Here is a 17680-nt window from a genome sequence, read left to right on the forward strand (position 1 = left end):
CTACAAAATAGTTCCAACACTCTACTCAGCAAACTGGATGCAGATTATCACGATGCCATTCGTTTTGTTACTAAAGCACCTTATACGACCCACCACTGCGACCTGTATGCCATAGTCGCTGGCCCTCGCTACATGTTCTCGTCAGACCCACTGGCTCCAGGTCATCTACAAGCTATGCTAGGTAAAGTGCCGCCTTATCTCAGTTCACTGGTCACGATGGCTACACCCACCCGCAGCACGCGCTCCAGCAGGTGTATCTCACTGACATCCCTAAAGCTAAAACCTCATTTGGACGCCTTTCCTTCCAGTTCTCTGCTGCCTGCGACTGGAACGAATTGCAAAAATCTCTGAAGTTGGAGACTTTTATCTCCCTCAACAACTTTAAAAAATCTGCTATCCGAGCAGCTAACCGATCGCTGCAGCTGACATAGTCCATCTGTAAACTACCCACCCAATTTACCTACCTCACCCCCCATACTGCTTTTATTTATTACTTTTCTGCTCTTTTGCACACCAGTATCTCTTCTTGCACATGATCATCTGAGTATTTATCACTCCAGTGTTAATCTGCTAAATTGTAATTATTCGATTTATTGCCTACCTCATGCCTTTTGCACACATGTTATATAGATTCTCTTTTTTCTACCATGTTATTGACTTGTTTATTGTTTACTCCATGTGTAACTCTGTGTTTGTCTGTCCACACTGCTATGCTTTATCTTGGCCAGGTCGCAGTTGCAAATGAGAACTTGTTCTCAACTAGCCTACCTGGTTAAATAAAGGTGAAAATAAAAAATAAAAAATAATAAAAAATACCACTATACAGATGTATTTTACATGACTATTCAGTCTAATCCACCACCTGCTAATACAATGCATCTAATACAATGACGCTGCGTGACAGTGTCTTTAACCTTAACCTCCACCTTACTTAGTTATTCCAGCCTATTGACTACTAGGTGGATCAGAGAGTCCTTCATTTCAAAATACCTTTTAATTATTCCCTAGTGTGATGGCAGTAGCCAGCTGAGCGTGTCTACACAGTGTGTGTGTGTGCGTACGTGCGCGTGTGAGTGTGTGCGTGTGTATATGAGTGAGTGTGTGTGTGTGCGTGCGTGCTTGTGGGGTGAGGATGATGCAGCATCACTGTACCACTCACTGTTCTGTAGCACCTCTGTGTCATCACAGCACTGTCCTGTAGCACCTCTGTGTCATCACAGCACTGTCCTGTAGCACCTCTGTGTCATCACAGCACTGTTCTGTAGCACCTCTGTGTCATCACAGCACTGTCCTGTAGCACCTCTGTGTCATCACAGCACTGCACCACTCACTGTTCTGTAGCACCTCTGTGTCATCACAGCACTGTCCTGTAGCACCTCTGTGTCATCATCAAATTAACTTGTCCTTTCTTCTTCTCTGCTTTACAGACATTTCAATATGACCGCTTCCTAAACGCAGATGGGACAGAGAAGAAGAAGTTCTATAAGGATGGGGAGAGACTGAAATATTACACCATGCCATGGGGTGCAGACAAGAACATGTGTGTTGGGAGACACTTTGCAGTCAGTGGCATCAAACAGTGAGTATAATATGACATTCTCCACCTGTTGTTATTGACAATGACCATAGGAGTTGGCAAGACAGCACAATCAGATCCGGAGGCAGGTTACCTCACACTAAGCTTAGTACATCCAAACCACTGTCATGCCCTGACCTTAGAGATCCTTTTAATGTCTCTATTTTGGTTTGGTCAGGGTGTGAGTTGGGGTGGGTATTCTATGTTCTATTATTTGTATTTCTATGTTTTGGCCGGGTAGGGTTCTCAATCAGGGACAGCTGTCTATCGTTGTCTCTGATTGAGAACCATACTTAGGTAGCCCTTTTTCCCACCTGTCTTTGTGGGAAGTTGACTTTGTTTATGGCACTTAGCCTTTAGCTTCACGTTTGTTTTGTAGTGTTTATTGTTTTGTTCGGCGTATTCACCTAAATAAAGAAAATGTACGCTCACCATGCTGCACCTTGGTCCAGTTCTTTCAACGGCCGTGACAGAACTTCCCACCACAAACGGACCAAACAGCGTGGTAAGGAGGAGCAGCGTGTTCAGGAGGACTGGACATGGGAGGACATCCTAAATGGCAAAGGATCCTGGACATGGGAGGAGATTCTGGCGGGAAAGGATCGCCTGCCGTGGGAGCAGCTGGAAGCAGAGAGGAAGGTGGAGGCAGCGAGAAAGAGGGCCCAGGATTACACAGGGTCACGGCTGGCACTAAAGACCGGGAGGCCACTCCCACCCCAAAGATTTTTGGGGGGCACGCGGGGAGTTTGGCTGAGTCAGGTTGGAGACCTGAGCCAACTCCCCGTGCTTACCGTGGCGAGCGTCGTACTGGTCAGGCACCGTGTTATGCGGTGGAGCGCACGGTGTCTCCAGTACGCGTTCTTAGCCCGGTGCGCTACATTCCAGCTCCCCGCATCTGCCGGGCTAGGGTGAGCATCCAGCCAGGACGGGTTGTGCCAGCCCTGCTCTCCAAATCTCCAGTGCGTCTCCTCGGCCCAGTATATCCTGCGCCGGCTCTGCGCACTGTGTCTCCGGTACGTCTGCGCACTGTGTCTCGGGTACGTCTGCACAGCCCAGTGCGTCCTGTGCCAGCGCCCCGCATTTGCAGGGTGAAGATAACCACCCAGCCAGGACAGGTTGTGCAGGCTCTAAGCTCGAGACCTCCAGTGCACCTCCACGGCCCAGTATATTCGGTGCCTCTGCCAAGGACAAGGCCTCCTGTATGTCTCTCCAGCCTGGTGAGTCCTGTGCCTGCGCCCAGAACTAATCCTCCTGTATGTCTCCCCAACCTGGTGAGCCCTGTGGCAGCTCCACGTACCAGACTGCCTATACGTCTCCTCACTCCAGTGATGATCCATGGCACAAAGCCTCCAGTGATGATCCATGGCACGAAGCCTCCAGTGACGATCCATGGCACGAAGCCTCCAGTGATGATCCATGGCACAAAGCCATCAGTGACGATCCATGGCACAAAGCCTCCAGCGTCGGCCTCCAGTCCGGAGCTTCCAGCGTCGGCCTCCAGTCCGGAGCTTCAGCGACGGCCTCCAGTCCGGGGCCCGCGACAAGGGAGATCCTTTTTATATCTCTATTTTGGTTTGGTCAGGGTGTGACTTGGGGTGGGTATTCTATGTTCTATTATTTGTATTTCTATGTTTTGGCCGGGTAGGGTTCTCAATCAGGGACAGCTATCTATCGTTGTCTCTGATTGAGAACCATACTTAGMTAGCCCTTTTTCCCACCTGTCTTTGTGGGAAGTTGACTTTGTTTATGGCACTTAGCCTTTAGCTTCACGGTTTGTTTTGTAGTGTTTATTGTTTTGTTCGGCGTATTCACCTAAATAAAGAAAATGTACGCTCACCATGCTGCACCTTGGTCCAGTTCTTTCAACGGTCGTGACAACCACTCCACGTTTGTTATGCTATTGCATAACGTTTTTAGGATGGATGTTTCCCAAATGAATGAGTTCATTAGTAAGGTATTAATGATTCATGAGGCATTTACAACCACATCAAGATCGCTACCTTAGGCTATGTAGCTGTAGTGTGTAGTGCTGTATAAAACAACTAAGCAAATCCACTTCTCAGGATCAGTTATTTATATATATTAATCATTCTGTCTGCTTAGCTGTCAAATGTTTGGTATAGATGTAGGATCTTCATTTGATCACTCTGTTGCAGGAAAATTTTCCAGCAATGCAGGATTTTTTTTAACTTGTGTTTTTGAGGTTTAAAACGGATGCTGAAGTTTGTCATTTCCACTTTGCAATTTCAGACTTGTTTTTCCCTTGAGAAAGAAATGATCAATCCATACAAATACGTCCATTAATTATAATCAACATAATAATTGTTGTCCTGTTGCTGTAGGATTATTTTCCTGTAGCAAACTGACTCAAATGAAGATCCTACACCTGTATCTCTATAGAGTTTAAATTTGTCATAAATTATTGAAATGGCCATTAACGGCTGTGAGTGCTATAGTTGATGCTGTATTGATGTGCAGTTGTATAGGGGTCCTCGAAGACAATCACAAACTGCTGATGTGTGTGCCTTTCTGTGGAAGATATTAGTAGTTTAAAAGGTCAAATCCTACTAATCCACAGTGAGATTAAGAGGCAGGTGGTAGAACAGCTGTAGACATACAGTATGGGGTCGCAATCTCTAGGCTTTACCATATGTGAGATATGCAAATATTGTATTACATGGCAGACTTCATTCAGATTACATTCTATCTACAACTGTACACAGTTGGTCTGAATCTTTTCTCACCTCATGCCCCTCTCCCCTCTCTGTGACTGTCAGGTTTGCGTTCATGGTCCTCTCCCGGCTGGACCTGGAGCTGTGTGACCCGACTGCCACCGTTCCTCCGGTCAACCCAAGTCGATATGGTTTCGGGATGCTCCAGCCCGACGGAGACCTGGAGGTCCACTACAGACACAAGACTCTGCACTAGGTCATGACCCCTGACCCCACACACCATCCTGATTTTAGCATTAAAAGACTCCAAAAAACGGCCAATCATTTCAGGTCCAGTACCATCGCTGGGCCGCGGGTGTGAAAGATTCAGCAGACTGCTGGCATTACACATCTGGCTAAAAGACTGTAGCTCTGCTGGAGTCACTTTTATAGATAACTTTGACACCTTCTGGAAACAGAAGATATTCTACAGGAATGACAGAGTCCATCCAAATCACCTTGGCTCATGGACTCTGTCCATGCATTTCAAGGCTGTGTTGAAACAATGACTTTTCCTATCGTTGTGACAATGAGTCGTCATAATGCTGCATCAAATGTACATGATCCTAGGGGCATTGGCAAACACAATGTAAGTAACTTAATGTATGTGCCCCTAATTGCACCGAATACTTCTGTTTATCCAACAGCTATTGCATGCAGTAATCATGAGCCTACGAACCAGAGTTGCACTGTTAGCACTGAGGCAGTGTCCCCTAGAAGGAAGACCACTTTGTGCAGCTCACCCTGCACCATCAGCTACAATGTAAATAACATGAGTAAGTCTACTTCTGGTAAGCTTCCCAGTAAAGCATTACAAACAATCAAGCAACCCAGAAAATTGCTAACAATAGCCCATATTAACATTTGTAGCCTAAGAATCAAGGTCCATGAAGTCAACTTGCTTGTAACAGATGACATTCATATTCTGACACCTCTGAAACTCACTTAGATAATACCTTTGATGATACAGTGGTAGCAATACATGGTTATCACATCTACCAAAAARACAGAAATGCCAACGGAGGCAGTGTTGCAGTGTCTATATTCAGAACCACATTCCTGTAAAGCTTAGAGATGATCTAATGTTAAATACTGTTGACGTAATATGGCTACAGGTTCATCTCCCTCACCTAAATCCCATTCTTGTGGGAAGCTGCTATAGACCACCAAGTGCTAACTGTCAGTATCTGGATAACATGTGTGAAATGCTTGATAATGTATGTGATATGAACAGGGAGGTATATTTTCTGGGTGATTTAAATATTGAATGGCTATCATCAAGCTGCCCACTCAAGAAAAAACTTCAAACTGTAACCAGTGCCTGCAACCTGGATCAGGTTGTCAGTCAACCTACCAGGGTAATTATAAACAACACAGGAATTAAATCAACATGTATTGATCACATCTTTATTAATGCTACAGAATTGTGCTTTAAAGCAGTATTCAAATCCATAGGATGTAGTGATCACAATATAATAGCCATATCTAGGAAAATCAAAAAGTTACAAAGGCTTGGCCTAATATTGTGTATAAGAGGTCATGCAATAAGTTTTGTAGTGATTCATATGTTGATGATGTAAATAATATTTTCTGGTCTGTGGTGTGTAATGATGAGCAACCAGAAGCTGCACTTGACACATTTATGAAATTGCTTATTCCAGTTAATAATAAGCACGCACCCATTAAGAAAATGACTGTAAAAACAGTTAAATCCACTTAGATTTATTAGGAATTTAAAAAATTGTATGGTTGAGAGGGATGAGGCAAAAGGTATGTCAAATAAGTCTGGCAGCCCAACTGATTGGCAAACATACTGCAAATTAAGAAATTGTCACACCTTGATCTGTTTCACCTGTCTTTGTGATTGTCTCCACCCCCCTCCAGGTGTCGCCCATCCTCCCCATTATCCCCTGTGTATMTATACCTGTGTTCTCGGTTTGTCTGTTGCCAGTTAGTTTTGTTCGTAGAACCTACCAGCATTTGTTTCRCTGCTCCTGTCTGGTTCCTATTTTCTAGTCCTTCCCAGTTTTGACCAGTCTGCCCGCCCTGACCTCGAGACTGCCTGCCGTTCTGTACCTTACCCCACCGTTCTGGATTATTGACCCCTGTCTGCCTTGACCTGTCGTTCGCCTGTGGTTGTAATAAATTCGTGTCTCTTCTACCACTGTCTGCATCTGGGTCTTACCTAAATGTGATAGAAGTCGTGACTAAACTAAATAAAAWAAAWAATAAAAAAAACTATACTATGAAACAAAGATCAATTATATAAAGATTTATAGTATTACGCTTTGGAGCACCTTAAATTACATTTTGGGGAAAAAGGACAACTCGGCTCCAACATTCATTGAATCAGCTGGCTTATTCATCACAAAGCCCACTGATATTGCCAACTGCTTTATTACTTTTTCATTGGCAAGATTAGCAAACTTAGGGTTGACATGCCAGCAACAAATGCTGACACCACACATCCAAGTATATCGGACCAAATTATAAAAGAAAAGAATTGAACTTTTGAATTCCGTAAAGTCACTGCGGAAGAGGTGAAACTATTATTGTTGTCTATCAACAACCACCGGGGTCTGTCAATCTGGATAGAAAATTACTGAGGATAATAGCAGATGTTATTGCCACTCCTATTTGCCACATCTTCAATTTAAGCCTACTAGAAAGTGTATGCCCTCAGGCATGGAGGGAAGCTAAAGTCATTCCGCTACCCAAGAATAGTAAAGCCCCCTTTACTGGCTCAAATAGCCGACAAGTCAGCCTGTTACCAACCCTTAGTAAACTTCTGGAAAAAATAGTGTTTGACCAGATACAATGCTATTTCCCAGTAAACAAATTGATAACAGACTTTCAGCACACTTACAGGGAAGGACACTCAACAAGTACAGCACTTACACAAAGGACTGATGATTGGCTGAGAGAAATTGATGATAAAATGATTATGGGGGCTGTCTTGTTAGACTTCAGAGCAGCTTTGACATTATCGATCATAGTCTGCTGCTGGAAAAACGTATGTGTAATGCCTTTACACCCCCTGCTATAATGTAGAAGAAGAGTTACTTGTCTAACAGAACACAAAGGGTGTTCTTCAATGGAAGCCTCTCAAACACAATCCAGGTAGAATCACGAATTCCCCAGGGTAGCTGTTTAGGCTACCCCTTGCTTTAAATTTTTTTTATCATAACGACACGCCACTGACTTTGAGTAAAGACAGAGTGTCTATGTATGCGGATGACTCAACACTATACACGTCAGCTACTACAGCGATGGCCACGGAAAAGGATAATACAGTGCCACCGATGCGGCCTGCTAACAAGGACTGCGGGCCCCCCCCCCTCTCTTTTTCTGTGGCCGATGTGAGTAAGACATTTAAACGTGTTAACCCTCGCAAGGCTGACGGCCCAAACGGCATCCCTAGCCGCGTCCTCAGAGCATGAGCAGACCAGCTGGCTGGTGTGTTTACGGACATATTCAATCTCTCCCTATCCCAGTCTGCTGTCCCCACATGCTTCAAGATGGCCACCATTGTTTCTGTACCCAAGAAGGCAAAGGTAACTGAACTAAATGAATATCGCCCCGTAGCACTCACTTCTGTCATCATGAAGTGCTTTGAGAAACTAGTCAAGGATCATATCACCCCACCTTACCTGCCACCCTAGACCCACTTCAGTTTGCATACCGCGCCAACAGGTCCACAGACGATGAAATTGCCACCATACTGCTCACTGCCCTATCCCATCTGGACAAGAGGAATAACTATGCAAGAATGCTGTATATTGACTACAGCTCAGCATGCAACACAATAGTACCCTCCAAGCTCATCATTAACCTGAAGGCCTTGGATCTCAACCCCGCCCTGTGCAATTGGGTCTTGGACTTTCTGACAGGCCGCCCCCAGCTGGTGTAGGTAGGAAACAAKATCTCCACTTCGCTGACCCTCAACACTGAGGCCTCATATGTATATGTTCTCAGCCCCCTCCTGTACTCCCTGTTCACCCATGACTGCGTGACCATGCACGCCTCCAACTCAATCATCAAGTTGGCAGACGACACAACAGTAGTGGGCTTGATTACCAAKAACGACGAGACGGCCTACTGGGAAGAGGTGAGGGCCCTCGGAGTGTGGTGTCAGGAAAACAACCTCTCACTCAACGTCAACAAAACAAAGGAGATGATTGTGGACTTCAGGAAACAGCAGAGGGAGCACCGCCCTATCCACATCGAAGGGACAGTYGTGGAGAAGGTGGAACGTTTTAAATTCCTCAGCGTACACGTCACAGACAAACTGAAATGTTACACCCACACAGATAGTGTGGTGAAGAAGGCACAACAGCGCCTCTTCAACCTCAGGAGACTGAATAAATTTGTCTTGTCACCTAAAACCCTGACAAACTTTTACAGATGCACAATTGAGAGCATCCTGTTAGGCTGTATCACCGCCTGGTACGGCAACTACACCGCCCTCAACCGCAAGGCTCTCCAGAGGTTGGTGAGGTCTGCACAACGCATCACCGGGGGCAAACTACCTGTCCTCCAGGACACCTACAGCACCCGATGTCACAGGAAGTCCAAAAATATAATCAAGGACAACAACCACCTGAGCCACTGCCTGTTCACCCCGCTACCATCCAGAAGGCGAGGTCAGTACAGGTGCATCAAAGCTGGGACCGAGAGACTGAAAAACAGCTTCAATCTCAAGGCCATCAGACTGCTGAACAGCAATCACTAACTCAGAGAGACTGCTGCCTACATAGAGACTCACTAGTCCCTTTAAAAAATGCCACTTTAATAATGTCTACATATCTTACATTACTTATCTCATTGGTATATACTGCATCTTATACCATCTATTGCATCTTGCCTATGACGCTCAGCCATCACTCATCCATATATCTATATGTACATATTCTTATTCCATCCCTTTAGATTTGTCTGTATTAGGTAGTTGTTGGGGAATTGTTAAATTACTTGTTAGATATTACTCTACTGTCGGAACTAGAAGCACAAGCATTTCGCTACACTTGCATTAACATCTGCCAAACATGTAAATGTGAACAATAAAATTGTATTTGATTTGATTTGACTGACATGACTGCAACACTTAACAAAGAGCTGCAGTCAGTTTCAGAATGGGTGGCAAGAAATAAGTTAGTCCTAAATATTTCTAAAACTAAAAGCATTGTATTTGGGTCAAAACATTCATTAAACCCTAAACCTCAACAAAATCTTGTAATAAATAATGTGGAAATTGAGCGAGTTGAGATGACTAAACTGCTTGGATTAATCCTAGATTGTAAACTGTCATGGCCAAAACATATTGATACAGTAGTAGCTAAGATGGGGAGAAGTCTGTCCATAATAAAGCAATGCTCTGCCTTTTCAACAACACTACCAACAAGGCAGGTCCTACAGGCCCTAGTTTTGTCGCAACTTGACTACCGTTCAATCATGTGGTCAGGTGCCACAAAAAATGACTTTTTTGGCTCAGAACAGGGCAATTGGCTCAGAACAGGGCAGCACGGCTGGCGCTTGGATGTACACAGAGAGCTAATATTAAAATATTTATGAGAGGTATTGACCGAGCTGTCTGTTTAAACTACTAGCACACAGCTCGGACACCCATACATACCCCACAAGACATGCCACAAGAGGTCTCTTCGCAGTCCCCAAGTCCAGAACAGACTATGGGAGGCACACAGTACCACATAGAGCCATGACTACATGGAACTCTATTCCACATCAAGTAACTGATGCAAGCAGTAGAATTTGATTTAAAAACAGATTTAAAAAAACACCTTATAGAACAGCGGGGACTGTGAAGCAACACAAACATACTGTAGGCACAGACACATGCACACACACACACACACACACACACACACACACACACACACACACACACACACAATAACATACGCACTATACACACATACACATGGATTTAGTACTGTAGATATGTGGGAGTGGTGGATTTAGTACTGTAGATATGTGGTAGTGGTGGAGTAGGGGCCTGAGGGCACACAGTGCGTTGTGAAATATGTGAATGTATTGTAATGTTTTTCAAATTGTATAAACTGCCTTAATTTTGCTGGACCCCAGAAAGAGTAGCTGCTGCCTTGGCACCAGCTAATGGGGATCCATAATAAATATAAATTTCTGCAATAGAACTAGGACATGACTAGCCTGGTCCCAGATCTCTTTGTGCTGTATACCCATGTTTGGCATGATTTTATTTCACCTTTACTTAGCTAAGCAAGTCACAATTACCATAGGATGTGGGACCAGGCTATGACATGACTTCATCATGTATCCTCTTCCTGAAACTGACTGCACTCTATGCAAATCAGTTTCATGTTTTTATTTATATTGTAAATATTGTTTTTACATTACAACTATATCCCATGTATATCTCTGAATAATAAATGCCTTGCATATGTAGAGCCAATATATCTGAATTAATTGTTTGTGTTGCTTGTGTCTCTCAAGACTAAATGCCTTGAATGAAGTGCACTTCATAATAGTCATAGTCATGGCAAATTAAACACATTCAGGGGGTTTAGGTGACAGAATTCATTGCAATATTTCAACAAATAGTAGGCCTACATCTGTCTGGATGAATGGGAGGGCATTATTAATACTCCCTCTCTAGGGTTGGTTGTGTTCGTATGGATTGGAAAGCGATTCTTGAATATAGTGTACCACATAATCTCTTGCCTTGGAATCATTGATTGGTCGTTTCCACCAGCCTGTGCTGGCATTTTTGTACCAAACAACATGTTATATTGTGACGAATACGATTGCAGCTCCTTGGTTCTGTTACGTAAGGGTTAAACGCATCAACGTGAAGCTGGGCAGTGAAGCTGCTTGCCGCGCCGCGTTTCGACCTTTTGCGCTAGAGTAGCATACCAGTCGCGCCGCCCTACTCCCAGACAGGAGATYGGGAAGACCCTGGTGCGGAAAACCGTGTCATAACATACTTGTTGATCTTCTCTATTAAAATAGGCGGTCGTCATCCTAGACGGACTAAATCAGTGTATAGGAGGATTCTTATCTAACCATACGGCGGAGGAGATATAGAGTGCCACGGAGGCAACACCGTTTGAAACGGAATGGGTCACAAACCGTGCCGAGAGTAGGCTAATAAACCTAATGCCGTTTCCTCCTTTTTCCTCGGATATTTAATGTTTTCAACTCTGCCTCTTGCTACTGTCTGATGAGCCAACCTAAAGTTAAGGTACGCGGGACTGAGGCTTGTTCCATATATTCAAATAACAGGATGTATTTGTTGTTCTCCTTTATAAAACAAGTATTGCTAAATGGTTATATTGCTATTGTTATCAACGTAATATCATTATTTTTAATACGGAAATATTGGGGCCTGCTATATATGAATATCATGTTAGGCTACACCAAGGATGATATTAATGGGCAACAAACACCTATTGAATGGGCAAAACGCAAAATGCAAATCAACATTGAGGAATTGTCCATCAGAGCAGGGGAAATGGTACAGCATTAAAATCCTGTATTTTTGAAGATGCACATTAGGACGTTGTGTAGCCTATACAACTCTCACATAGTCAGATCAATAGACAATTACAGATACATTTGGTTATTTCGGTTTCCAACAATGGTTGATGAATGCACAATATTGACATCCTGGGAAAAAACAGGCCAGGTAGAAGACAATATTTTATTTTATTAATATTTCACCTTTATTTAACTAGGCAAGTCAGTTAAGAACAAATTCTTATTTACAATGACGGCCTACCAAAAGGCAAAAGGCCCCGTGGGGGCCTGGGATTAAAACAAATAAATAAATACAATATAAATATGGGACAAAACACACATCACAACAAGAGAGACAACACAACACTACATAAAGAGAGACCTAAGGCAGCTACACTATGTGTATTAAAGTAGTCAAAAGTTTTGTATTTGGTCCCATATTCTTAGCATGCAATGATTACATCACAGCCAAGTCACCCGTGACACAAGTCAGTATTCGACTGATGACTTTGGGAGATGACATGGAAACCTGCCACTAGGGGACCTCTGATTCCAATGGTTGCAAGTTCAAATCCAGTCTCTGATTCCAAAGGTAGCAAGTTTGAATCCTTGATAGAAAGTAATTATTTATTTTTTGTTTTATGTCTATCCAAAAACTTAACCCTTACCTTAACCATTCAGAGTTAATGCCTAACCTTAACAATTTGAAGTTAACTTCTTAGTGATCCCTTTGTGCACCAATCCGGGATTGATTTGACAACACCCAGTGAAATAGCAGTGCGCCAAATTATAAAACAGAAATACTCATAATAATAATTAATTTATTATTTGCTTAATATAAGCAATTTTAAAGGATTTATACTTTTACTTTTACTTTTGAAACTTAAGTATATTTAAAACCAAATACTTTTAGACTTTTACACAAGTTGTATCTTACCGGGTGACTTTCACTTTTATTTGAGTAATTTTCTATTAAGGTATCTTTACTTTTACTCTAGTATGACAATTGGGTATTTTTCCCACAACTGTCTACAGCAACTTGAACAGTGTACCATTAAATATTTAGAAGCATGCTTATTTTCCCAAAGTGAACTCGCCCTGGTTCCTTTCACGCAGTCGAGTGAACAGTGCACGCTGTCGTTTCAGCACCAGTGCAGAGTGGACATCGCTCACTTGAGCCGCTGCCACGTCCCCACTCACTATTCACAAAAAGCGTGTGGACAGGACAGCACTCTCAGTCTGAGTGTATTACCATCATCTTTCTATTCACTCCTTTGATTAGGCGATAAGCCTGTAGCATGGCTCGAGAAATGTTCTGACTATAGGTCACTGTGACTGCCTGGACTAACGGCTCTATTTTGAAATCTTGTCATTGACATTTTTCTTATTCTCAATCTCCTCTCTTTTTTTCCCTCCTTCTTCCCCCAGATTCAAGGATGAAAGAAAACAAGCACAAATGTAGACTGTAACTTCTCCCCGTCCGGATCTTGCCTGTTGGACAAATTGGAACTCGGTGGAACTCTCGTTAGTTRAAAATGGAGAAATCCTCAACGGGATTGAATAAGAATGGCTCGCGATCGACCGCATCGCTACCCCCGGAACCGGCGGACATAATCCACAGCAAGTCATGCTACCGCCGGGTAAGGCTCAACGTTGGGGGTCTTCCACATGAGGTCCTCTGGAGAACGTTGGATAGATTACCYCGCACCCGGTTAGGGAAACTACGAGACTGCAACGCCCACGACTCACTCATGGAGGTATGTGACGACTACAACTTGGACGAGAACGAGTACTTTTTCGACCGGCACCCAGGGGCGTTCACGTCCATTTTGAACTTCTACCGGACCGGTAAGCTCCACATGATGGAGGAGATGTGCGCCCTGTCGTTTAGTCAGGAGCTGGACTACTGGGGCATAGATGAGATCTACCTGGAGTCCTGCTGCCAGGCCAGGTACCACCAGAAGAAAGAACAGATGAACGAGGAGCTCAAAAGAGAGCAAGACACCTTGAACGACAGAGAGGGAGAAGAGTTCGACAACACGTGTTGTGCTGAGAAACGAAAGAAACTCTGGGACCTTCTGGAAAAGCCCAGTTCGTCTGTCGCAGCCAAGGTAACCTTTCATTCTAAATATCATATGTGGACAGTATGCCTTTAACTTGTTTATCATGACTTATTTTTATTGATAAAAATGCTCCACGTTATAGCAGTGGAAGAGAGAGAGGGAGAGAGAGAGACAGAGAGAGAACTGATTAATTAAACATGTGTGACTATTGACTAAATCAATAAATTAATCAGAATTAAGAAAGTCAATCAGAAAACAGTCATAGCTTCTGTGCGGTCATGATGGGTTTATTTATATTAGGGCCTTATCGGGCCTGCTGAAATACAATCACTGTTCCTTTGCTGTGTTATATCAACGTAATCCCAACCATGAGCCCCAGTAGTGATGTGATCAGGTGTAAACTGGAACGGATGAGCTCAGCCAGCACTGCTCATTACTTCTTCRTCTAAGGCCATGTCAGGAGGGCTCAGCTAGAGCTAGCTTTCTTCAACACTGCAGACATTCACGCTGCTCAGAGAGAGAGAGAAGGGGGAGAGAGAGAAGCGGAGAGGTACAGAGATGGAGAGGGAGAGACAGAGACATACAGTAGGTATAGGTATTGAGTACACACAGCAGAACACTGAATATTACCTGGAGAAGCGACCTGGGGGAACAGAGCAAAGAAGTGTGTCTCTCACTCCCATCTGGTTCGTAGCTGGACTGGAGGGATCAAACATAATGCTCCCTCCTGCTAATGACATTTAAAGGGTTAGTAGTACTCACTGCCTTGTTTGCAGACCTGGGTTCAAATTATATTTGAAATCTTTCAAATACTTAAGCTGTGCTTGATTACATTTGCCTGGCACAATGGAATAGGCAGGAAAGTGCAATCGCCATCCCATTTGGCAAGTTCAAGCTAATTAAAKGTATTTGAAAGATTCTCCCTCCACCACCCCTTCTCATGATGTGAAAAGGAGCACACACTTGTAAAGGGGTTACCATGAATTTGACAGTAGCTTACAGGCAGCTCGGTGGGAAATAAAATTCTGTATTTCATATTAGAGTACACCTAATGTACAGTACTATAAATGCAGTATCAAAGCAAGTACTGTGTAATGACACACAGTACAAAACCATACAATTGGCTGTATTATACTGTCAAAAATGTAATAAAAAAGTAAATACTACCATAATTGGAATGAATGAATGGATGAATGAAATCCATTGAGGGGGAGGGGTTAGTATTTCACAGTATTTTCCTGTAATTACAAGAGATTGTTGCAAGCAGGTTGGATGTTAGGTAAAGTGTTGACACATTACACTATGTTACAGTACATACAGTACAAGTCAAAAGTTTGGACACACCTACTCATTCCAAGGTTTTTCTTTATTTTTACTATTTTCTGCATTGTAGAATAATAGTGAAGACATCAAAACTATGAAATAACACATATGGAATAATGTAGTAACCAAAAAAGTGTTAAACAAATCAAAATATATGATATATTTGAGATTCTTCAAAGTAGCRACCCTTTGCCTTGATGACAGCTTTGCACACTCTTGGCATTCTCTCAACTAGATTCACCTGGAATGCTTTTCCAACAGTCTTGAAGGAATTCCAAAATATGCTGAGCACTTGTTGGCTGGTTTTCCTTCACTCTGCGGTCCAACTCGATGCAACATATATAGCCTTGTACAAGGCATGCCTCAAAATATGTTATTGAGCCAGAAACAACAATACCATACACCCACTAATGTTCAAAAGTTTTTTTGCCCGCCAAAGGTATGGTACGGTACTGTATTCTGTGCGTTGGAATTACAGTACCATTCGAAATACAGCAATGTTTTGCTCCGCCCACATCATTTCCCCACAATGCTTTCGAATTTACAGTTTGCTGCAGTAAAACGTTTCAGAGTATTTTACTGTTGATAATACGCTAAATTAGCACACACTGCTTTATTGTTCGACCTGTAGCTGTTCTTGCCTTGTCTCGGAAATAGAATTAGAGCAGGAGTCGATGTCAGCTGCTGAAGCTTTATAGGAAGTAGCTACGCTACTGTATATGTGAGAGCTGTCAGTACTTTACAAACAGGCTGTGGAGTAGATGAGATCAGTGAGTATAGTGTATCAGCGTAATGACTCGTTCACATAGGCATCAAGGAGATGCAACATGGATGTTTATCAGGTTAACTTGAGGTTATGTTGTAGTGCTACTGTAAGATTGTAAGTAGGTTGATCTTATAACGTTCTGTCTTAGTTATTCTGACATTGGCAATTGACCTCTCTTCAATCACATCTCTTCAATGAATAAGTCAATGGAGAAACTTCAGGCTGGTCAAATTCCCGACCTAATTAGACATTATTGATATCTTGTAAGCTATTGATATTAGAAGTATTGAAATCTCTATCGTGAGGGTTAGATTATTTTTTACACCAGTACTTCCATTGAAGGCAGGCTGACTGTGTAGTTAACAACCCATTGACGTAATGTCTTGATGTAATGCCTGGCTGCAGCGCTTTCGGTCAGATAGCCGTTTGGCCATACTGTAAATGTATGTCACTCCTCGGAGTCTCTGGAGACTTGTAATGTGTGTGCCAGGAAAAGCGGCAGCCTCTACACAATATGTGGGAGTGTTTATCAATTCCTAATTAGTTTAAAAGGACAAATTAAAACCACAAACCTACACTACTGAAAGCATTAATATAGCTGATGCATTTCTCCTACCAACCTTGTTTCAGTTTGCAAACTGTGTACACTGTGGGCATGTTGAGTTGAGTTTCACCAGCACCTTAATAAGCCCCAAGCCCTTCTGCTTGACTTCACCTGTGTCCCTGTGAACGTACCACTCTCCTTGGCTAATGGTGTGATCATCGAACACACACACACACATACGCACACACACACACAGTCTTGTACATCTAACCTTGTGGGGACACACAATTCAGTCCCATTCAAAATCATATTTTCCCTAACCCCTAAACCTAACCCGTACTCTTACCCTAACCTTAACCCTAACCTTAACCGAAAAACCTAACCCTAAACCTAAAACTAACCTTAGCTCCTAACCCTAACCCCTTAATCTAATTCTAACCCTAACACTAATTCTAACCTTAACCCTAAACCCCATAGAAATAGCATTTGACCTTGTGGGGACTAACAAAATGTTCCCAGTTGGTCAAATTTTTGTTTGTTTACTATTCTTGTGGGGGCTTACAAGAATAGTTAAACACGTCCACACACACACACAATAACCCATCAACAGATGGTCACCTGGCAACAAGAATATTATTTTATTATCTTTATAAAAGGGGTAGTCACAGAACGTCAGTTTGTGTGTGTGTGCGTTTGTGTGCATGTGTGCGAGTTTGAGTGTGGGTGTACTGTATCCATGTTTGTGTATGTGAGAGAGACAGAGAGACAAAGAGACAGAGAGAGATTGAGAGAGAGCGTCACACATCATTCTGACTCTTGCATTACTTAGTTAGCCCATGCCAGTGGCTGCTGGCCAAGCACTAAGATGTGTAATTACATTTTTAATTGAGTTTTAAACATTAATGCAGAAGAGGTGCAGTGACCTTCAGTACTCTTCACTTACTGTAAGCACGTGTCCCCAGTCAGTATACAAGAGAAAAATGTAAAACATTGATGCTATTTATGTCTGTGCCTGACTTACCTTGTCCTTCCTTTAACATCTCTCCCTTCTTATTTTCTCTTCCTATCACTCTCTCTCTCTCTCTCTGAGTCAATGATTTTTGCATGAAGTCAACATTTATTCGGTCTTGATAATATGAATAACCTTAGAGGGAATATGTACTATCTCTCTCTCTCTCTCTCTCT

At 42.9% G+C, this 17680-nt stretch overlaps 2 protein-coding genes across 2 annotated transcripts in view; both read left to right on the forward strand.

The window, feature by feature from the left end:
• LOC111969616 (prostacyclin synthase-like) overlaps nt 1-4513 on the forward strand; it is a 12682-nt gene extending 8169 nt beyond the window's left edge. Inside the window, exons 9-10 of the mRNA XM_023995762.2 lie at nt 1428-1579; nt 4354-4513. Of these exons, the coding sequence (XP_023851530.1) occupies nt 1428-1579; nt 4354-4504 (303 nt within the window). The 3' untranslated portion in view covers nt 4505-4513. The remainder of the gene's footprint in view (nt 1-1427; nt 1580-4353) is intronic.
• A 6693-nt stretch (nt 4514-11206) lies between these two features.
• LOC111970708 (potassium voltage-gated channel subfamily B member 1-like) overlaps nt 11207-17680 on the forward strand; it is a 110423-nt gene continuing 103949 nt past the window's right edge. The window contains exons 1-2 of the mRNA XM_070445704.1: nt 11207-11524; nt 13228-13910. Coding sequence (XP_070301805.1) covers nt 13335-13910 — 576 coding nt within the window. The 5' untranslated portion in view covers nt 11207-11524; nt 13228-13334. The remainder of the gene's footprint in view (nt 11525-13227; nt 13911-17680) is intronic.

Source organism: Salvelinus sp. IW2-2015, linkage group LG11, assembly GCF_002910315.2.
Source record: "Salvelinus sp. IW2-2015 linkage group LG11, ASM291031v2, whole genome shotgun sequence".
Taxonomy (NCBI): Eukaryota; Metazoa; Chordata; class Actinopteri; order Salmoniformes; family Salmonidae; genus Salvelinus; species Salvelinus sp. IW2-2015.